General features: G+C 38.3%; 1 protein-coding gene across 1 annotated transcript; it reads right to left on the reverse strand.

Annotated features, from left to right (window-relative positions):
- Positions 1-1,877: 1,877 nt before the first annotated feature.
- TRM11 (tRNA modification 11 protein) lies at positions 1,878-24,124 on the reverse strand. The gene is made up of 6 exons (XM_077395364.1): positions 23,899-24,124; positions 22,552-22,763; positions 17,650-17,967; positions 17,429-17,503; positions 15,391-15,465; positions 1,878-2,738 (listed from the first exon to the last, which is right to left on the reverse strand). The coding sequence occupies exons 1-6, from the start codon at positions 24,092-24,094 to the stop codon at positions 2,196-2,198; spliced, it is 1,419 nt and encodes a 472-aa protein (XP_077251479.1). The 5' UTR covers positions 24,095-24,124; the 3' UTR covers positions 1,878-2,195.
- Between the last annotated feature and the right edge of the window lie 319 nt (positions 24,125-24,443).

The raw sequence follows: 24,443 nt of genomic DNA on the forward strand, positions 1-24,443 counted from the left end.
TTAGGGTTTTAGTTGCTGATTTTCCAAACTGAAAGAGAGAGAGAGTACCAACCCTAACTTATTGGTTTGAGTCTAGACTGATTTGGGAAAATTATAGAGTTTTCTAAACTGATTTTCCAAAATATACGGTTTTCTCAACTAATTTGGGAAAATATAGGGTTTTCTAAACTAAATTTCTAAACCAAACTTGGAGGTTTAAACCAATAATCTCTGAAAAATTTGGGGAAAATTAGGGGTTTAAACCAAACTTTAAGGCTTTAAACTAGGGGTGGACATGGTTCCGGTTCGAACCGAGGAACCGAACCGGCACATATGGTTCGGTTCGGTTCGGTTCTATATGTATATGGTTCGGTTCCGGTTCCGAAATCCAGGAACCGGTTCAGATTCGGTTCGGTTTTGGGTTTCGGATTCCGGAACCAAAAACCGAACCAAGAACCGACTCTCACCTTAAGTTCTTAAAATCACCCCCCGCCAATTTGATAAAATCACCCCACTATCTATATAAAGTTATAAACACTCTGGACTGCCAGAAAAATGGAAAATGGTACAATAAAAAAGTGCATGAGAGGCTTGATATGCGCCCACCCATGTCAGATAGTGTGATCTGAACCCTTTATTTGGTAGACCCTGTTGTGAACATGACATGATCAGAAAGTTAGTCTCACCGGATGATCCCGAACATCCAATCAATGCCTACAAACAGACAGCTGCAAAAACAGAGTAATATCCACAATCAGGTTGTATGAATGAATTGTTAGAAATTAGGGGTGGACATGGCCTAATAAACAGGGCCATTGGTGAAGGTTGGGTAAACCCAGAACCGAACCGAACCGAACCAATTATATATGGTTCTGGTTCGGTTTGATTCCATACATATATGGTTCGGTTCTGGTTCCAATTTCAGGGAACCGATTATATGTGGTTCGGTTCTGGGTTTAGCCCAAAACCGAACCGAGCCCAAACATGTCCACCCCTACTTTAAACCATAGATTTCTAAAAAAAATAGGGGTTTAAACAACTGAAAGGGAGAGACTACCAACCTGTGAGAGGAGGTTCACTCAGAATAAGAGGATACCGGAGATAGGTGCACGAACCTGAGGGGCATTGTCACCCTCTAATGGACGGTTGGGATCATCCCATGAGAGAAAGAGGGCATTGTGGCCCTCTAATGGACGGTTGGGATCTTCCCATGAGAGAGAGAGGGGCATTGCGACCCTCTAATAGACTGTTGGGATCATCCCATGAGAGAGAGGGGGGCATTGTGGCCCTTTAATGGACGGTTGGGATCATCCCATGAGAGAGAGGGGGCATTGGGGCCCTCTAATGGACGGTTGAGATCATCCCACGAGAGAGAGAGAGAGAGAGAGAGAGAGAGAGGGGCATTGTGGCCCTCTAATGGACTGTTGGGATCATCCCATGAGAGAGAAAGAGAGAGGAATTGTGGCCCTCTAATAGACGGTTGGGATCATCCCATGAGAGAGGGGGCATTGTGGCCCTTTAATGGACGGTTGGGATCATCCCATGAGAGAGAGGGGGGCATTGGGGCCCTTTAATGGACGGTTGGGATCATCCCATGAGAGAGAGGGGGGCATTGGGGCCCTCTAATGGACGGTTGGGATCATCCCACGAGAGAGAGAGAGAGAGAGAGAGAGAGAGAGAGAGAGAGAGAGAGCCCTCTAATGGACTGTTGGGATCATCCCATGAGAGAGAAATAAAGAGGAATTGTGACCCTCTAATTGATGGTTAGGATCATCCCATGAGAGAGAGAGAGGTGACGGTATTTTAAAAATGAGGGTATTTTTGTCCTAAACCCTTGCAAACCAGTCACCATCACTATAGATTGGTTATTTCCAAGTCTCCCCTCTTCATATGTCATAGTCAGTAGAAAGTCCTTTCATTTGGTCATTTTCCCAAATAAAAAACCACTCATGATACAAACTACTTGCATATCCCACTTGTTACAAACAATGGACAAAAATCTCATTGCTTTTAACGTTTCAGAAAGGGCCAAAACCTCCCTCAAAATCACCAACTAGATTTACAACACTGGCAAATCCTCTTCCATCATAACATTATAGAAATGCATGCCCATATGTGATGCATGGAAAATCAAATACAACTTTTTATCCTAATAATTAGTAAAAAGTGCTGGTTAATCTACTAAAACAGCTACATAAGTTAGTATATAGGCGTAACTAGACGTATTTGCCTCTGTATTTCGGCTTCGAATCTTTATTTCCCAACATGCCCACATTAGCATCAGTTGCGCTAAATACCGCCGAATGGAGGTTACCATCTTCTAACCACTTAAGATGGTTTTCCTTGAAGTCCAAATGCATCTTTTTAGCTGATTCCGCGACTTCCTCACTGTAATTTCCAGTCTTCACCATGGTCAGTAAATAGCGGCTGTACCGAAAGCTAAGGATTTGTTCGCAATTAGCAATCAATGTGAAACATGGGTGCTCGGGGAAATGAGTATCGCCATAGCCATCTTCCCTCAATACGGGGTAGAAGAACACGAGCCTTCCACCCATGACAAGCATTTTAGCAGCAAGGTTGAGTAAATCATGGATGCATTCAGCTAAGCTGTATGGTGCAGTTGATGGTATGTGGTCACTTCTCTTGTTGTCAGGTACAGTGTAAGGGCCCACAACACCTTTTAGTAATTTACGACCACCGGATTTACGCCCCCCAGCTCGAACTCCATAGGGAGGGTCACAGATTATAGCATCAAATACCTTATAAAGTGGCAAATAAACACACATGAGAATTTATAACATCAAAAATATTAATAACAACAAACAAATCCAAATATCTATGCAAAACATGCTGTACATGTTAAAGCTCTTTGTTACACATGCGTATCTGTATTATTTCCTGTTTAATTTATCTGTAAATTTTGAATAATGAAATATTATCGGAAGGAGAAGTGGAGGAGAAGAAATTCAGTGGGGGGTGAAGCATTAAATGTGATTTCACTAATTCTTAAATGGGGATTTACATTTACAATGAGTTACAGACTTTTTTTTTTTGCAAAAGACATACATCCTTAATGAAGGGCATCAACCATTCTAACAGTCATTCCCTAAGATCTGAATTTGTATGACATCAAATTCACGGAGGTAAGGCTACTAAAAACTGAAAGCCTATCGGTATATTCATCACTTGTCTTGGAAAAAGAAAGAGAAAAAAGAAAATCAGAAAAGGAAAAGGAAAATACATGAAGTGCTCAGACAAAAGAGCCACCACAGTAGCATAAGAACACAACTGAGCAGACATCCCAGAAGCCCAAACCAAAATTAGAACACAAAACTATAAATGCTTCAACTGAAGCCCCTAACCGCTACATGAGTGAGTCCTGACGTCGAAGCATGTCATGACTCACTCCTAAGTCAGGTGATGTTAAGGAGTCTAGACATCTTGTGGTGTCATCGACGGGGTGAAAGATATGCAACCAGTGATCCAATCATAAATTAATGTCTAAACAGATAAATCTAAGAATATCTCAAATTTTAAGGCTCTTTCTGATACTCCAGTGATAATTTCACTATAGAACATGTTTTGAAATATTCTAGAGTTTCTACTTTCCATGTGATCCACAGGACAAGGAAAGAGGATTCAACATGAGCAGCTTTTACTCTTATTATCGAGGGATTTTTGCCATCATTTCTGAAACTCATTCAAGTTATAGAGGCTGGATAAATTGCACCGCGCTTTGAACAGAATGAAAAAAGAACTGCTATATAGGAAATCCAAAGACGCTGGATGAAAATGTGGCTAGTATCCACATTAAGGTGACAAAAGAAAAGGCAATCCTTAGGAACGACAATTCTTCTTCTTATAAGTAGGTCGCCAGATAGAATCTTTTGTTGGATGGCTACTCAGGCTAGCCATTGCTTTTGAGGAGGGAATGAGGTCCAAGATTATTGGGATTACAGACTCCTCAGAGGACACGATCGGAAAGCAGGACTTTAAAGAGAGAAAGGCCAGACCTAGAGGGAGGCCAGAAGCCCTAGTCTTCCTCCACTTTTGGGAATAGGCCGATATTTGGAAATTTAGCAGACAATTCAATGAATTCAAGGGGATAACAGTGTACAATGAGCTTCACTCGCTATCTTCCACCCATGCTTTTAAATTGGGAAGTGATGTATCCGTCCCTTTGATTACTTGGGACACCCAGCAGCATTGTATGTGGCAATCAGCCCCATTGAATCCTTCTGATGTGAAGTACATCAGCCCCTCTGCAGTAATTGATGCACTGCTGCTGTCTGTCCCAAGTAATCAAGAGGGGCGGATATATCACTTACCTTTGAAATTTCCCCGAAATGACCAAAATGTTTCCATTTCCATCCCCACCGAAACGAAATCTACATGATTTCCTTTCATGTCATTATTTCCCCGAAAATTTGACCAAAATTCATGAAATTCGACCGAAATTCTCAAAATTCTACCGAAATTAGATCGAAATGGTCGGAACAACAAAAAAAAAATGGAAAGATGCCATTATTTGCATTTCATTTCATTAATGTAGAGAATGATATTTGATATGCAACATCATTGAACTTCACAATAAAATAGTCGTATCTTATGCATGGGATGTCAGATCGACATGGGACCAATAATACCTTGTAACTCTATGTGGTATTGACATAGAGATGAGGTCCTTCGAGGGGAGACTGGTCATTGTACTTTCTTATACTTCATTACATTGTACTTCTTTATTGACTTTACTATTCTAGATATGCGGGACAACCCATTTCACTAGGTGTTCGATGCGAATAAGTCATTATAGATGGTTTTGTTGCTTGTGTAATAGTTTTTAAGTATGTATTTGTGCTTATTATAGCATTTCGTAAAGTTTCAACTTAAAATTTCATCATTAACATATCCTATATATATAAGTAAAGCGGAATCCTCTAAGCCGTGGTGGTGCCACGTGTCAGCCCCTCTCCAATAATGGGTTTAATTAGTCATTTAATTTAGCAAGTAATTTTTGATAAGTTTATAAACATTGAATGGTCCTATTAAATAGATTTGCCTCTCAAAAAAATTAATTAAAAAACGTTTCTTATATACTTATTTAAAGCATCTTTCCATAATTCCATTTATTTATAAGGAACGGTTGTTTTTATGATTGGTTGCCTTTTGCCATTCCATCTCTCTCTAAAAGCCATTCTATATGTGACCTTTCTTATATCGGTATTTAAAGCATGTTTCCATTTATTTATAAGAAATCAAATAAGGGTTGTCGTATGATTGGTTGCCTTTTGTCATTCCATATCTCTCTATAGATCTCCCTACACGCCTTATCTACCCTTATTCTTAACGCTCAGGACTGTTTTACTAATGCTTTCCTTTTGCCATTTCCAAAACCTACCTCCTCTTCCTTTCTTTCTGTTCGTGGGCCGTAGCAATCTCCAAAGAAAAGTAAGTGGTGTTTCGTTTGTACCATCCGGTGGGTCCTCTCTATCTGGTGATATGATTATGGTTTTGTTGGATTGATTTTATGTTTATTGAATATTATGGCTTTGTTGGATTGATTTTATGTTTATTGAATATTATGGCTTTGTTGGATTGATTTTATGTTTATTGAATATTATGGCTTTGTTGGATTGATTTTATGTTTATTGAAGATTTTCCATGGATTACAGGGGTGTAGGTTTTCTCTTCGAATCGTTGATCTCTTTAGGAAATTTTGTGTTCGATGCGGCTTCTTACTCGGGTGCCTTGGGTGGTGGGTTTCTGTGGATGGTGGTTTTCGTTTCTTTAAAAGGACTTTTTGTTTTGTGTAATCTTAATTAGCGTATATTCATGGCTCATCTTACAAGTATAATAGTTTTAATAAAACATCTGTAACTTTTTTCCCCTTTTGCTATACCATGTCTGATGTCTCTTATATCATTGCTTTCATCCTCTATTAGCTGCATATAATGTCACATCCATTTTCATGGAATTTTCATACAACATGCAATTAGCTGTACCAAAAACAAGGGTATATTTTGAATGAAAACTGTGAACCAAACCAAATGGCAATAGCAACTGAAATAAACATTATTCCTAAGATAAAATTTTCCGTCATAACGTTTTTCTTGCAATCAAAAGAGGGACTTAAGTAAAGTCCTTTTTAATCAAGTCCTTTTAATCAGATACCAATGAGGATGGGTGCTTGAATGTTTTTTTTTTCATATATCATGAAGCTTTAGGTTTGAGATTTTTATATCAATCCGTGCATCGCATGGTGAATTTTTTTATATTTTTCCATTCTAGATTGTTGCAATAAAAATTTGTTTATCATTCATTTTTGATAGGTCTGAAGAACGTGATGGCAAACGATCCATTGTGTATCTTGAAGGTAAACACTAATTAGTGAATAGATATGCAATGGTTCGATTTATCTTTCATTTTTTTTAATCAAGGACCTAAAATCAACCAATTATGATGTCTGCAATGCGGCAATGCGTATTTCCTGTCTACTCCGCCAATGTTAAATCATATCCGTGATTTCTATTTTTTTCCATTGCTTACGTTAATTGCTATTTTTTTTTGCCATTACATCTGAAGTTGATGTTTGAATAGTGACACATTATTTTGGTCGACAGACCTTTCAAAGGTAGGATTTTGAAATTCTTTTAAGAGATCCTTACATCAAGCTATTCAGCTAACGGACAAACCTGCAATGAATTCTTTATACTACTAAATTTCTTTGTACTCTAATTTGTTTTTATTTCATTGATGCTTCTTCTTTATCACTTTTTGGGGTCATATGAGACGCAAATTTCATTAAACAAGGATAGTATAGAATAGAAGCTAATAGAATCTAAAACATATTCGTTTGCAAATCCTTCTATAAATACATGCAATTTGATAGACCAAAACGATGTGAGGATACTTCACAGTTCATACTTATAAAAAAATCTATTATATAAAAACGAGTAGATGCAAAGAGTGCTTGGTTAAGGTTATTGATGTAAAGCATGATGTGAGTGCCCTCTGTAGCAACTATTTGAAGTGCTACGAGCCAAGGAGGAAATTGGCCTATAATGAGAAATCATCAAGCCAATCACTTGGAGCCTGAGTTGAGAAATTACTTTTTGGAGATTAGGATATACAGTGCTGCCAAGTTCTTTTTTATAAAGCTTTGCTACATAATAGTTAGAATTTTAGCAAGTATTGACGGCTCTAGATTTTTATATCTAAAAATACATGAAAAAAAACGTACTGAAGTACTTTTTTGGAGGTTTTTTATCCCTGATGGGAGAAGATATTAGACCGAAGTTACATGTTTTGAAGGATTTTATAAATGCTTTTCTAAGGAATATCAAAGAGAAAGGAAGGAGGATTAAGTACTACAAATTAGAAGATATTCTAACCTCCAAATCATTGAAGAAAGGGCAACGAAGTGATCTCTTTTTTAAGTGTTGGATTACAAATGTATAGAACAAAATTCTAATTCCTACGGTACTCTTACTTTTAGCCCATAGACGACTACTCTTTATACCATTAATTCATTTTTCTCTTCAGCGCCCCGTGCATCGCACGGGTCTGCAACTAGTGTTTTTTAAAGATAAAAAAATTTCATCATTCGCATATGTTTCCATATGTTTCCGTGATTTTACAAGATTTCCACTGAAACCGAAATGTTTCCATTTCAATGCCCGACCGAAGCCAACACCGAAACCGAAATTTAAAACCTTGCTTCCACCTTTGCATGAGGATTTATTAGCTTTTGAACCCCCAGCCCTAATATGGAGACAAACTTGCCTCCAATTCACCAACTTCACCCTTTTTGAGATAGGATCAGAGTTCACTTTTCATTTTGAACAACAAAACCCTTATTATAAGAGAAACAAAATTACCAAAGGGGGAGAGGTTAAATGAATAAGGAAAAATTCATGTCACAGCAGTAATGTAATGAGTCACCTTCCAAAAAGAAGCTAGAGTTTAAGCAACAATTTGCTGTTGGAGATTTCCTTATTTTCAACTTCAACAAAAAAATGCAGCACTAAACATATTGTCGTTACAAGACCTCCAAATGGCTATAGCTCCAGAATTGGATATAAACATTAAGCCAACAAAAATGGTTAAAAAATCAATAGCCAAGACATAACAATTTGATTATTAATTCTGTAATAAAGTAATCAGAATAAAAAACAAGGGAATAGGATATAAAAGACTGCTATTTCAAAACAAAAAAAAAGGATATAAAAGACTATCTACATCACTAGCCATATGAGATGTGACTCCTTTGTTGAGACAGCAATGAGGATTAGAGGAAAAAGCAGCAGACAAAACCACAATCGCTATGAGAACATACTCAGCCTTACATGCATAAACAAAAAACAAGGGAATAGGATATAAAAGACTATCTACATCACTAGTCATATGAGACGTGGCTCCTTTGTTAAGACAGCAATGAGGATTAGAGGAAAAAGCAGCAAACAAAACCACAATCACTATGAGAACATACTCACCCTTACATGCATGAATAATAAGACTGTAAAGGATGAAAAAGGCACACGAAAAAGACCCGTAGGAAAAAAAAGGACTAAGAAGAACCACCAAAACCTGGTCCACAAGTACCACCAGAACCACCACATTGAGAATCAGAGCGGCAGTATTGGGTCTTTCTAACAGGAAAAGAAGTGCTACAAACGAGCCTCCTAATTAAGCGGAAAATCACCAAAGAATGGAATTGGAGAGTTGCAAGCAAGGATGTGATAACATATTCACTGCCTGACCCATTGAGGAGAAAAGGAACATTACTCATGAGCCACTGGACAATTGATGATAACAAGAGAGACACAATCTTTTCTTCTCCTCTTTCTTTTAGAATGTGTCAAGGAAGGCATAGTTGATCATAAATTAATGAAAATAATACTCAATTGTTGAGGCGCCCCAAATGCAATTTAGATGCTTATCATGCAACTGTAAACAATGAGCTTCGCACAACTTGTGAATGAATTACCCTGGTGAGTGTTGCAAGTATCCATCCTAAATAAGCTTATCGGTATCATCCCACTGGGCAATTTGGATTGGGGAAACAATTCTAGATAGAATCACGTGTTTAGGTAGAGATAAAGGCAAAAGGATATGATAAGTTCCATCAACATAACCAAAAATTGAAACCCAGACCATCAATCATTGTCCTTAAGCTAAGGAGAAACTAAATACACAATGGAGAGTTTGAGTGTGGGAAAATTGGTCGAGCAGGATTAAGAAGCCACGAGCATATAAGAGGAAGAGAAAAGAAGAGATATTGGTGATGTAAGGAAACAAATGAGGTACTACGATTAGTATAATTAGTATTGCTTTTGTTGTTGTTGTTGTGAGAAGGGCCAAAGAAGGAGGAATAAAGTAGTTCGTGAGACAAGTGCATTGGGTTTGCGTTTTGGGTTCATATTAAAACAGAGATACAGAGGGCGAGTCTTGGCGCAATGGTAAGGTTGCTCCATTGTGACCTGGTGGTCACGGGTTCGAGTCACGGAAACCGCCTCTGCAAATTAGGTGTAAGGCTGTGTACATCTTGTAGACACCCCATTTTGACCGGCCCCTTTTCCGCGAAATCGAATAAATTTCTGAAATTGAGCGTAGTCCCAAAGTTGAGTCGAAGTCCCGAAATCAATTTTTGAACCCTGAAATTGTGCTCTGACTGTGAAAATCCAAGAATCGAAGCCCAAATTTCTGAAGGATCCGAACCCCATAAATTGACTCAGGTCGCACCCCAACCCATGTATTGGGTTCAAGTTGCCCATAATACAAAGAAATGCGAAAGGGGAGTGAATTATTCAGCCATCGTGTGCCCATATCAATCTAAAAATATATACATATATAAAAAAAAATCCAAATGCCACCCCTACTCTTACCTGGGACCCCCCTATACAGCAAGCAAGAATGGAAAATTGCACCAGAGGGGGGGTGTCCATGAAATATTGGGGGTGAGAATTTATCATTTCCCTTTAAATACTAAACCAAATTAGGGTTGTGAGGGGGGCTCCTCATTTTTGGGCGAGAATCATAGAGGAAAAGAGGAGAGGGGAGTGCGGCCACCATCTTCGCCCATCTTCTCCGAGCGCCCATCAGCCACCTCCACCCCCATCGACCGCCTCCATCATCCACCCCATTTCTCAGCCCTCATCTCCTCCTCCATAACCCACCACCATCACCTCCATTTTTCATTTATCCCTAATCCAAACCCATCCTCTGCAAATCCGACCGAGCACCACCATCTCCCACCATTCGAACCCACCGGAATCCATTACCCACCGGAGCTTCACCACCTACACCCCCATCGACCGCCTCCAATCAAACCCCCATTTAACCCCAAACCCCTTTTCCATTTCGGAAAATCACAGTAGAGAGAGAGGAGAGAAAACAGAGAAGAGGGGAGGAGAAGAGCAAGCCATCCATCAACCAACTCCGGCCGGCCGCAAACTCTATCTTCTCCGGTGGGAAATCCCCATTCCGACCACCTCCGATCACCTCCGTCTATCTCCACCACTAGCCACCACCCTCTTCTCAAACCACATCTACAAACCCAAACCCATTCTCTAAACCGAAACCCACCATCAAACCCCATTTTTTCGGCCATTCCCCTACTAACCCATTTTCTTCTCCTTCTCTAACTATTCTCACCTCCATCTTCATCATCGTCCTCATCTCCAGCCTGCCCCCACCGACCATCATCTTTTTCTTCTTCATCACAGCCACCGGCATCACCTGCTTCTTCATCAGCCACCTTCTCTTCCACGGCAGCCAATAAACCCATTTTGAATTCCCCATCATCAGCCCCTTTGATTTCAACCTTCTACAGACCCATTTTCACAAACCCTCAGCCACCATCTTCAAATCTGAGATTCTCGACCCCCCCTTTTCGGCAACATTCACGGAAATCCGGGTATCCCTGTACCATATCCGAACCTCCATCACTGTCACAAGATTCGATCTGAACCGACTCTGCAATTTCGATGACTTAGTGAATTCTGATCATTTTTCAGCGAGCATTTCCGTCAACAACTCCGGTAACAATTTCAGCAGGTAATGCTCTGTTTCAGCTCATCATATTTGTAATTTTTGTTTGAAAATCTATTGAAAATGGGCGGTTGAGTTATGGATGCTTATTTGATGTAGGGAATCAGATGGTTACTCTACTCCATATCTTGGGTATGAGTACCATTTGATTTCACAGGAGACCCCTGTCGAGGGTTCAGCTTAATTGTTTTGTGGTTCTGAAGTTTTATTCTTTGAAATTATAATACATTGATTCATGGTTGCTTATCTTGTTTTCTGCTGTGGTGGCATTGCTTCTGGCTTTAAATTTAATTTGACTTTTGAATGCAAGATAACAATCTTATTTTCTGGGATAAACGGATGGTGGAGGGATGTATGCTTAACTGATGTAGGAAATCAGGTTATTACTCTACTCCATGTCATGAGTATGAGTACTATCTGATTTCACAGGAGACCCCATGTCGAGGGTTTGTTTGTGTGTATCACTTGATGTTTGTTTCTTTACCCTATGTTGTGGGTATTACTGGAAGGATTTGTTTTCAATTATTTCTGGAGCATCTGTAGATTCCTGGAGTTTGACATTTTCATATATTTCCTGAACCTTGCTTTGGTTGAGTTAACCCTTGGTTTCTATTTTTTGATTTGAAAATAGCATGTGTTAAGTAGATGATGTTTCCGGCATGACTGGCTTTGTTATCTGGTCCCTTTTGGATTGGTTCTAATACTTGATCATTGCGAGGATGTCATTTCCTTGAGACATTCACCTGTATTCCTAACTGAATGTGTTTTGGGCCTCCATTTCGGAGGGTTATTATGAGGCTACTCGGAGCCCCTCTTTCTTTTTATCTTTACCCCTGTGGGTTTTGGTATTGATATTCGGTTTTATTTGGGTTTTCTTGAGCAAACCCTTGTCATCTTGATTTTTCACTAGAGATCAAGTTTTTCGTAAGTGTTTGGCATTTCTATCGATTTTTTAGAATTTTCCTCTTGGATTCTGGGCGATGAAGGCTCTAGCCCAAGCCCATCCTTAGGGGACTTGCTCAGTCCAAGTAGCATACCCCTCCTTTGTATATAGGAGACTTGCCCAGTCTCATTCTCTAGCTAAACCTCCTCTTTGTGCGTCGTTTGGTTTTGGGAGAACACCCTACTCGGCTTGGCAGCATACCCCTACTCTTATGGGTATTGGGTTGCACATTTGTTGCACCCTAGGACTAGGCAGCTGTCCGGCCCGGCTGGGTGTTTTACCTTTGCCAAATATGCACAGGGTCTCTTATTCCTTTTTACGTCATTTGTGTCTCGGAGACAAGCCTTGTCTCATGTAGAGAGTTTCCCCTTTAGGAGGCTTACCTAGCCTCATGTTAGAGTGGCCTCCTCTTTTAGAGTGAGTCTTTGACTCGGTAGTGTTATTAGAGAGTCTCTGACTCATTTGTTCCCCTCTTTAGTGTTGTTAGTTCGGAGTTTCTCCTTTAGAGTTGTTGATTACTTCGCTTTGATTAGAGGTTAACTCAGTCTTATTAGAGCTTTGCTTGCTTGGGATCTTTGATCGTTTTCTCTCTTCTTGGGACGCTATCTTTCTTGTTGTGGTTCGTCTCTTTGAGGCGTTAGTTGCTTGTTTGGGGTTTTCCCTTTTTGCTTTAGGGCTTTGCCCTAGTTTATAGTTATGCTTGTTTGTTCTCTGTAAGAGTGAATTCATCTAAAGGTCCTGAGCATTGGAAAAGCTTTAAAATCCAAAAACATTAGAAATTTAAAACTCAAAAACATTTGAAAACTTTAAAAATATAAAAAACATTTGAAAATATAAAAAACCTTAAAAAATCCGAAGTGTGAGTGTTTCTTTTAGAAGCGTAGTTTGAGAGTTCGTTTCGAACTATGTTGGCTTGATCCTCTTCCACGAGATACATAGTGCAGCTTGGGATTTATATCCCAAGTCCAGCCAAACATTTTGTAAATAATATTTTAAACTTTCTTCAAAAACCTTTAAAACCTTGTTTTTCAAAAGATCTCCCTCTAGAGTTAGGAGTTTCTCCTAGATAGAGAGTTTTAGAGTTAGGTGTTTCTTTTGATAGGTTGTTTGTTTGTTTGTTTGTTGTGTGCTTGTTTTAGAGTTAGGAGTCTGTCCTAGAGTTATAGGAGCGCCTCCGTCCGGTCAGTCGGCGATCCATATCGCCGAGTGATGACTAGAATAGGATACGCTAGTCCACCCTTTGTTTTCCTTAGGAAGCACAGCCTAGTTACACATAGGTTGGAGGAACCACCTGCATTAGCTTAGGGCTAATCTGCATTTAGTTAGGGCATATAGGGTGTCCTAAAATCCACAATTCACTGGAATTTAAATAATCATATAATAAACTTTAATAATTGGTCCGGTCTTTTAGATTGAGTCTAGGATAGAGGGCTAGGTGTCTTAGGCATCCTAGCTTAGAATAGGCGCGAAGAACTACGTTGCCTTGATTCTCGTGGAGGCGGGGATACGTAGGCTTCTTTGGATGAATACCAGACCATCCGATGACTCGGGCTAATAATTTAGAGTCTTAGGATTTGTTGTGTAGTCATCGTATGTTTTGATGTGTTTTCTTACTTTCTTGTACTGATCCTGTACCTTTAACTATAGCGTGCATGTGTTTGCACATCAGAATTTAGACACCCATTAGGCATGTCACTCATAACCTAGCTATGCTTAGGAGACACATCTTTCATTTTATTTTATATGTGTTTATTATTTTTATCCTCAGGAAATGCGTGCTTAGGTAGACGACTCCTGAGGATTGTTCCCATTTCACATGATTTTTACCCAAACTTCTTTGGAGTTAATAATAAATGGCATAAGAGACCAAGTGCTTGCACTCGGACGAATCGGGGGTGCTCTCAGACCTTCCCCATTCGTAACCAGGGACGAACCCATATATATTTCTGGTTATCCATTGCACAGATGATTTGATTTTAGGGTTCCATAGCATATCCATGGATGGCGACTCTGAGTTTATTTTAGGTATGTCTCGGTTTCGAACCTCGGTTCCGGATCAAGACATATATCTTTCTTTGTATATCGCCACTCATGCTATGCTGTGAGGGTGGCAACAGTTTCGAGAGTTCCTTGGTAGAGCTCTCCTTCACTTTGAGGAGATCTTAGAGGATTGCAGGAGGGATCTCGCGTCCCTCGGCACCGTCCTCAGGATCGGGGTCCACACATCTAGCCCTCCCCAGACCCCGCAATGGCGGGAGCCTCGTGCACTGGGCCGCCCTTTTTTTTTTATTAAAACAGAGATACAGGGAGGAATGTCAAATAGAGGAATGACATTTTTAGGGTTTGAGATCGTGCAATATACTTAGTATAAAAGAAGAGGCTTCTGAAAAAGAAAAGAAGCAAAAGAAAGACAGGCCAATAAGAGCCTAAACGAAGGAGCAAGATGAGGATAGCCATGAAGGTGAAGGGATCAAGAGGAAGAAAGAAAAGATGCTTGATCACACTCTCGGATCTCAAACCAACTTCTCAAGGAATTTTGATCTGATGCCATGTAAAGTTCGAGAAAGCCTCATACTGTAACTAACATTTCTTGAATATATATAATGATGTACAATGAAATTAACCCTTAACTAATACAAAGACATGGGTATCTTGTAAAGGGCAGAAATAGAAAATAATAAGATATATGGGAGAAAAAAGTACATTATTTTCATCCCCTTACTGTACCCAAGCCAGACACCAAAGCTCTTAACACCAAAAACCTTGTACTAGCTTTTTGGGTGTTCTTTTGAATGGAACAGAGCAAAGTAACACCAAGGAAAATTCTATAATAATGCTACAAACAAAGATAAATAGAGATATTTATGGCAATGTCTTCCCTAACCAGAAACAATAATGTTAGTCATACAATTGTAGGGTCACCAATACTATAGAGAGATTAGTTGTATGAGTCTGGAAGATCCTGAGCCTGTTCCGACACTAACAGATTTCAATAACAATGAGCTCAAAAAAAAAAAAAAAAAACTTTTGATAAATATTATATGATTCCCAATTCTTAAATTAAATGTTATTCTCAATACAAAAATCAAGTATTATACCTTCCAGCACCCTTTGCAAGAATAAATTCAAAGATAAACTCAGTCTAACAGTTCAATAGATTTCTATGAGTCACCCCCATGCTGTACATTGAGGATGGTGTGATTGCACATGATGACACTCCAAAGCAGATATTTATGAGAAATTGCAAATATAAACTTCTAATAGAACAATACATACAAAGCACCAATATTTTAGTCCAAGAACAGAACTGAAGCCATGCAAGAAAAGCATCTAGACATTCACAGAATTCACAAGGTATTCTTTTTTAAGAACTTGAAAAACACTTTGTAAATATATAATTCTGGTGAAAAAAAAACTACCTCACTCAGGCCTGCACGCCAAGGAGGGAGGTTATTGTCTGCCCTCAAGAGAGAAATTGGCATTGGTAAGCCATACTACATTAGAAGTGAAAAGAATGAATTAGCTTATAAACACTTAATAGAAAAACCCTTAAGTTCATCGAGGGAACTTCAGATAAAGTCACCATATCTAATCAAATGAACAAAAAATAAACCAATTCTTTAAAAGTGCATCTAACAAGTCAAACTTCAGCCTTTTAGATGTAATTAGAATGCATATAGGAAACAAGTGATATTTCCCTAAATATGGAAAAATAATCATAAAATCATACTCCTTTGTTTCCTTGAAAAATGAAAAAGTTATCCGTAAGAATAACAATCATTACAATAGAATCCAGTTCACCAAATACAAAAGAGTACAAGTTTCACTTTAACTTTGATTGCTTCTAAATATTTTGCAGAAATCATTATTATGTAAAACTTTATGCTAATGAACCCAAGTTTTTAATTTTATGTGATTCTGACTGTCGAAATCATAAGAGATACATAGCTTGAATGAGAGAGAGAGAGAGAGAGAGAGAGAGAGGAGAAGAAAAGGATAAAGGATGTAGGATTCAAATGGAAGAAGTAAAAAGTCATCCCTTCGCCACTTCATCCCACTTCTCTTGATTCGTATGCTAGAGGTGATCCCAAGCAACTCAAAACAATAAAAACTGAACTTGTTGAAAAGATGATGTTAGAGATGAAAAACGTTAGAAACAAGAGTTTTCTACTCACGGTTGCTAGAGGTGATCATTCTTCAAAAATTATATATCCAAAAATAAATCTTGGGGAGAGATGTCACCCAAAAGTGAGGGATATAATATCCTTGAATGATTGTAGAGTAATCACGAAGAATATTTACCCAAAACTAGCGCCAAGAACCACAAATCCTCTATATTTCTCATGTAAGACTATTTTGGTTCATGAAGTAGTCTTTATACCCTCTAGCTTAACAGTTATACTAGGTTTAAGTTAGAAAATCAAATGAACTAAAAGGGAAAAGTAAGCGTTTTACTCTTAGGTACAATTTTCGTTCTTTCATGCTTTATTAGATTGGTCTACAGAGGTTTATGCCTCATTTCGAGGCTAGCAAACCATGACGTCTTGTGCAAAGATTTTGCTACATGGAATGAGAAGCCAGATTTATAATTTTTCTTCTTCTGTGGTTTCTTTTCCTTTGTTTTGTATTGGGTTCCGCTTTTGTAAAAGAAATTCAGTTACACGAAAAAAATAAATATAAAAAAATCCAATGTACTAAAAAACAACTTGAAAAGATCCCAAGCAACTCAAAACAATATAAATTGAACTAGTGGAAGAGATGAAGGAAAAAACAAAAAAGATAGTTTTCTACTTAGTTGCTAGAGGTGATCATTCCCCACAAATTCCAGATCCAAAACAACTTGAAAAGATCCCAACAAACTCAAAACAATACAAACTAAACTTGTTAAAGAGATGAGCAGAGGAACAAAAATTAGAAAATAGAGATTCTACGCAGTTCCTAGACGTGATCATTTTACACAAATCCTACATCCAAAAAATAAAAAATCATTGGCAAAGAAATCATCAGAACGAGACAGACATAAATTCCTTGAATGGTTACAGAGTAACCACAAAGAGTACTTCCCCAAGACTAGCCCCAATAACCACAAAACTTCTATATTCTCATAAAGCTACTTGGTTCGTGAAACGGTCGTCTTAACAGTTAGATTAGGTTTTAGTTAGAAAATAAAATGAACTAAAAAAGAAATGAGTGTCTTAGGGACAATATTCAGTAGCAGATTGGCTTCCATACGTTTGTCAGACTGAATGTCATTCACTGAAAATTTCAGCACTGACATTGATGGATTGTATTCTAATGTCTCTCATTTAAAGCACAATGAATTTATAAACTATGCCAAAGATGGTGAACAAATAATTAATATTTCAGACATTGATTTCTGCAAAACAACACATAACAGTCACAAGAAAATTGCTTTAAATTCTCAGAGCTCATGCATGAATAAAGACAAAGATTTACCTGCTTAAAGTTGCTCCAAACATTACAATCAGGACCACGCCCATCACGTACTACCCTTATGTCAATGTCTGCACCCTGAACAATTTTTTATATCAGTATTTGGAAAGATATCCACAGTAAAAGAGTTCAAAAATATTTTTTCCGGAACAGCTTCAAGGAATTTATATAATTGAAATGAAAACAAAGACTAACAAGGTTCCAGAGTACAAACATGCACAAACCATTGTCATTGCTCCAAAATGTGCGGCAGCAATAATTATGCTACCAGTGCCAACAAATGGATCATAGACCAATTTCCCTGGTTGGGCCAAGGCTTGGTTGGCCATAAGAAAAGCCATTTCTGCATCCATTGCCGTTGGGCCTAAGTAACTGCGACTTTTCAACTGGTAGGTTGGCAAAATCTTCCTATCTCCAGCCCCAACCTCTCGACCGAAAAAAATTCTCCTTTGAACAACTGGTGGAAGGCCATTGTTTGAACCATAATCATCAGTTTCCATAAGCCAGAACTTGTGATCTGGATTCCGTAAATTAACACGACCCTGAAAGTATTCTAAATTTCAAAAGAAGCACAGTAAAACCTGCCCCACTGGCAAACTTGCTTGCATTAAGCTAGGAGTAATTATAACGAAAAAAATCATAAAGCTAATGTATAGCACATTAATGCAGGCTTGATTGTATAAGATATACCAATCAACAGTTTGCGTTAATTAGTAGATATGAGGTTGGCAATTATGACAAAAATCTGAAGAAGCAACTGCTTCTGACCAAAAGATAACATTTTTTTTTTTGAAAGATGACTTTATTAATGCTACCGGGCTGGGGACAAGAAGTCCCCATGATACCCCCATGATTACAAGGACATAAAGTTACACCATGTTACAATCCAGTATATTCTCAATGTCAGGGACAATATAAATTGACATGGATTCCATTGTGACACCCTCTTTGGCTAGATGGTCCGCCATCTCATTGGCCATCCTCCTACGGTGTGCCATGGAAGGTTTGATTACAGATACCATGCCCCTAATTTCAGAGATTAGGTGGCGAATCTGCCATGGTCCAACAGACTTACCTGAGGCCCAACTAATAGTGTTCGAGGTTGTTTTGACCAAAAGGTATAAATTCTTATACCTGCTTCTGACCAAAAGATAACATATAATTTACAGCATGATATAAGGCATAAGAAGCAAGCGAAATGTAGCAAATTTACCAGTTGTTCTGAGGGCCAAGAATGCTCAGTAAGTAGATCATGCAAATTACGATGAACAAAATACAGAGTATTTCATACCCAAGGTTCACCATCAAAACAAACAAGCTGTGAAAGAACCTGGTAAATTTGCCATCACTCCGACTGCTAAGGCATTCCATCTTGAGAAGAGCGAAAGCTGAGCCAGGAGTGAATCAAGCAGAGATTACCAGTCGGGTAATCCCTTGGTATAAATTCTTATACCTTTATGTTTCTCTTTCGATCGACAATGAAAACTAGTAACTAGGATTCCTGGAATATCGAAAAAAGCCCTTCTGCTGCACCTTGAATCCCTGTTCGGTCCTATTAAAACTAACACACCCAACATGCCATCATTGGTCACTAGACCCAGGACACCTTTAGCTTCTGTACTGCTCTTCCCCTATCGATTGGCACATGTAGGAACGTCCCACATACGAGGGCTTCCTATAGCATCTCCTTTGGTTCTATAGCAATCAATGCAGGCAATACGAGCCGGATCTCCCTGAAAAGATGAAACACGGTGCAACTTTGTTCTCTCAGTTCCTCAGGCCTAGCTCCCTCAAGCAGAGATAGGATCTTGCCAGATTGGTCAAGAAGTTGGCCGATAAAATCCAATTTCCATCCACTCGGTGACTCACACCAGTGTCTCCACAGAAAGTCACCTAGGATCCTCTGAATTACCTTCTTGCCCTTCTCCATCACAGCTTTCCCTTTTCTTCTCTTATCCTTAGATTAAAATCCTAACTTCAGGAAACACTTCATATGGTCAGACAAAGCCCTCCACTTCTAGCTGAATTCCCATCATGTCCCTCGTGCTCCTAGGTTGCCACCTATTCTGATAGTTGTAATATCTCCCCTGACACCTATCCATTCATAATGGTGCCACATCTTCCTGGCAGCTTTTGACCCACACCTGAGCACGGTTTTAAATTTCGGCCAAAATACCGAAATTTCGGATTTTGCTTGGGACCGAAACCGAAATCACCAAAATCCGAAATTTCAGTAATTCCGGAAAAAATTTCAGGAAAATGTATTTTTTAAAGTTTTTTTCCAAATTCTGGCCGAAATTTCGGCTGAAATTTAGGACCATTAGTGAAATTTGTTTTGTTTTTGTTTTTTACCGAATTTTGGCCGAAATTTCGGTCTCAGCTAGGTCCGAAACCAAAGCCAAAACCAAAATTTAAATCCTTGCACCTGAGCCAGAACAAAATTGAAATTTACTGTCCTAACGAAGCTTAGAGGGCCCCTCCAAAGATATATCTCCCTCTTTCCCACCTAATGCTCCCCCCTACCAACCATCCAAATGATCTGACCGTCATTTAGGTTGAGTAATGGCAGGTCCGTCCCCCACCTTCCATAAATTCAAGATCCAATTCTCTGCCTGAAGCAAATTCCATGAGGGTTAGATGCTCCCAAGAATGCATCCCAACAGATAGCGTCATCTACCTTCCGACGCACCAACGTCAACCATAACCTTTAGCTTGCCATCTATCATCTTCCTCCAAGCCTTAACTTCCATCGCAATTTCCACATCATAGCAGCCTCTAGATACAAAGTATTACTAGAAGTAGACTGTTGAACGACTGCATCTAGACAGTCCATCGGCATAGTCCATCTCAGGCAGACTCTCAGAAGAACCTCCAACCCTAATCCCCTCGTCATCCTTCACTTCGATTTTTCCACATCTTTTCCACCACTATCTAAAACGAAAATTTACAAAACCACAAGAACCACATCTCTAGCCCCCACTTTGCCATTTAGGAATCACTCACTCTACAGGCGGATGATGATTCTTCCCTCTACCCATTATATGATCCCAAGCGTCGGCAACACCTCCTCCTTCCATCTTTGTATCAAATCGAGGGCCAAAGGTGGGAATTGTTACATTGGAAAAAGTTTTTTTTTTTAACGTTGCGACGAGTTCTCTAATAATTTTAAAGCCTTTCGTAACCTCTGCCTAATCTATCAATAATTTTAAATAGGGAAATAGGAAAAGTATTTTTTTTTTGCCTTGGGAAGAGTTCTCTAATAATTTTAAAGACTTTTGTAACATCTTTCTAATCTATCAATAATTTTAAATAGGGAAATAGGAATCTTATAAGAATTTATACCCCTGTAGTGAAATCTAGCATCTAATTTCAACAGGAAATCGCACAACTCCATGGCACTCTTTCCAAATATTGGTTATCACATTCCACAAGCTATTTAAGATGAGGTTCTAAATGGTTCAAGAAAACTTTGGCTTCCTTTGAATATTGAGTTCTTTTACACAAAATCCAAATTGATTTTAGAATCAATTTCAGTCCACACATAAATTAAGCCTATTTTTATTGCAATTTCAGCAGCCACTGATATTGCCTTCAATTCCAAATTGAAACTACTAATAGGTAGAGTTCTTCACTTCGGGTACTTAAAGAACAAGCGATTACATGGCAAACGTTGTTAATGATGCATCTGAGTTTTGCTTTAATGATCAATTGTAGGAACATGCATAAAGAAGCTTACCAAACTTACAGCATACGTGATACTAATACTATTGTACTAGTGATCCAACAAATAAGTAATCCAAGAAGGGAACAATATCTACCAGGATCGTCAAAAATATTTTCTTTATCCTTTAATAATTTGATAGTAGGATCCATAGGAGCAAGAATAAGCGTATCCCCTAACATACCCATTTTTTGACAATCAGTTAGCAACACACTTCCTCTGTAATAATTTGACATCATCCTTCAATTTGGCTACTTCAATTTCAAGAGGTATCTCTATTGATCCAAATCATTGGTTTTAACATATTCAATCATATATCTCTTCAAAGTGTCAATGTCATGTTGATCATTGTCAGTGATGACAATATCAGCAACAAAAACTGCTAGAATCACAATGTTAGTAAATTAGTATATTGTCTCTTAAAAAAACTGAATGGTCTACATGACTTTGAAGAAAAACATAGCTAGTAATAATGGAAATAAACTTACCAAACCAAGCAAAAGTAGATTGTTTCAAACCATATAGATTGCCGTCTTCAATTTAGAATTTTTTTCAAACTATAGATTGCCTTCATCAATTTACAAACCTTATCTGATTCCCCTTGAGTAACAAACCTTAAGAGGTTTCTCCATATACACCTCATTTTGTAAATTACCATGAAGAGAGGCATTATTCAAATCAAGTTGCCACAACAGAAAATCATTAATGGCAACAATATAAATAATTACCCTCACAGAGTAAAGCATAGAACTAGAGCAAAGGTCTCAGAATAATCGATGCCAAAGGTTTGTGTGTAACCTTTAGAACCTAATCGAGTCTTTAATCTCTCAATTGTTCCATCTTGGAGATATTTAACACTATAAACCCATCTACAACAAACAATATGTTTCTTGCCGAATAATTAGATAATGCCCATGTGTTAGTTTCTTTGTAATCAGTTCATCACCCATCGTTTTCCTCCATCCATGATGAGAAAGTGCTTCTCGGCATGTTTTAGGTACAAAAAAAGAAAGAAAGGGACAAAGTAGAACATTGACAGGAAGGACACAAATTACGCAACGAAACAAATCTAACAATTGGATTGCAAGCTCTTTTTTTAACTTTTTGAACGGACTAGCACACCCTTAAGCCCGCACCTTTAGACCACTTTACTATCACATATTTCCCACCCTGAAACCAACACACACAGATGCACCATAGAAGCTGGGGGATCTTCATGTAAAAAAGATAAAAGATTTCCAATTGCAAAATAATTAGCATATTAGCTAGTATGTTAGCTATGGCTAAATAACAACTAGAATCTAATTAAAAGCAAATAACTATCAGATACTGGAATCCGTAGAAGGTTATAGTCATACATATGTTAACTAACAGTTCCAATGATACATTCAACTATAAGACAAACCTTGAACGGTATATAATTGAGTCCCTGAATGCGTTCATTTTGGTCTTGTAAGCTAAGAACCTTTCCAAAGCTATCTACGATGATCCTGAAGGGGCTTTCTGATGTCAAATATGGCAACTTTTGTTCATCTGAAAAGCTTTTCACAGCCTCCTCCAGTTCCTCATAACTACTTCCTTGTCCCCAAAGTTCATACATTCCCTTCACAAGTATACCTGTGATTTTAGAATTAAAAAAGTTAATGGAGAATGGTTACATGTGCATATATAGATGTCAGTGACAGTGAATATACAGTTGGGGCTCTTATATTTAATATTCCTGGTGGCATCCTTTTATATAAATTATTAGAGCATATAAAGTATTAGAAAATAAGTCTATCCTCCGATTTTTCTTGCAATCTCACCACCCCTTAAATTTCATTTCTTTTTTAGCATCTAATACAAAGAGAGGGATCAACGGTCTTGTACTTCTTTTCATTTGAGAGAGAGTTGATAGTTTTACACTCTTTTGGTTAGAAACATACAGTATATTCTATATACACACCCTCCAATCCTCTCAGAAATGTAGTGGCATGAAATGCGATTAGGATTTAGGAATTTTGACACCTGTTTTCTTTTCTATTTTTCCTCTCTCTTCCTTCTCCTACGTTGTACCTATGTATAGTATTGTAAAGTATATGTAACATTTTTAAAGAAGGTACTCTCTCATATCTTATATCAATAGTTTTTTTTTTTCTCTTTTTTCTTTATTGAGTATTACAAATAAGAGATTATAAATTACCAACATAGGAACAATGTCGGTTCCTCGTCTAGCAATAGGATATAAAAGATTATAAATCTATGGTACAATTAACAGAACATGGTAGTGCCAATATCAGTGACCTAAAAAACAAGCATCAAGTTTTTACGAGAGAAAGACAAATTGTCGGCAGGATCATGATGTGCCAAAAATTATGCCAGAATGAGAAAAATGTTACGAACCCGGATCGGTTCATAACGTGATTGATAAGGATCAGTCCTCCGCAACAAGATTCTTCATTCATTTAAAAATAGCGGATTACAAATTATTTACACCACTAACAAGCAAGAGATCTATTCCTATAAAACTCCACAGATATAACCACTAACCCTTATCCAATGAGTCCTACAAAATCTAAAAACTAACACAAAAATCTAATCCTAATTACGTAACAAAAAACCCATTAGTTTTTGTTGATTCTAAGTGCAGAAAAGATGAAATTATAGAACAATTTGAATGAAGAATCACAATCTGAAGACATGGGTTTGGCACTCAAAAGTGTGTAATGAGAAATAAAAGAGAACCCAGATAAGAAAAAAGTGAAAAACTCACTTCGATTAGCAATGTTTCTTGCGATATCTTCAGAAGGAAGAGATACAAAATGGAAAGGAGAATCTGGGTGATGATTTTCAGGAAGCTTCCATTCCAATGAGTGGTTGTGACTCTCTCCGAAGAGCTCTGCAAGAGATTCAACTTCAGGGCGTCTGAAGTCTAATAATCTGTGGAAGAACACACAAAGGAACCACATGGATTTGGAGTTTTTACTTTCACTACTACTTTCACTACTACTTTCACTGATGCTATAGAAAGATGTGAGGAAAAAACCCCAAACCCAAAACCCTGGACTACTAGTGTAGTTTTACTAGTTTTTATTCACCCCCTTTTCTTCCCTAGGCCACCCCTTCTAGACTTCTAGTGCAAAGGAAGTAGTCGTAAGTCGTACCATGAGAAATTATAGAGTGCACGGGCAGCCCAAAAATACAGTGGGGCTCACACATTTTTGGGGTGATCCAAACCATTCATTTGTTGGAACCTGACATAGATAGGGGAGGCCAGATAATCCTTAACTCTCCGATCATGTGAGGTCCCAACAAATG

This window comes from Tasmannia lanceolata, unplaced genomic scaffold (genome assembly GCF_043159265.1).
Source record: "Tasmannia lanceolata isolate RefF3 unplaced genomic scaffold, GAP_Taslan_0.1 ptg000013l, whole genome shotgun sequence".
Classification (NCBI taxonomy): domain Eukaryota; kingdom Viridiplantae; phylum Streptophyta; class Magnoliopsida; order Canellales; family Winteraceae; genus Tasmannia; species Tasmannia lanceolata.

Coding starts and splice junctions, on each gene's coding strand:
- TRM11 (XM_077395364.1), bottom strand. CDS start 24,094: ATGTGGTTCCTTTGTGTGTTCTTCCACAGATTATTAGACTTCAGACGC. Junction 17,504..17,649: donor ATTTTGGAGCAATGACAATG/GTTTGTGCATGT, acceptor AAAATTGTTCAG/GGTGCAGACATTGACATAAG. Junction 15,466..17,428: donor TTTGGAGCAACTTTAAGCAG/GTAAATCTTTGT, acceptor CTTCTAATGTAG/TATGGCTTACCAATGCCAAT.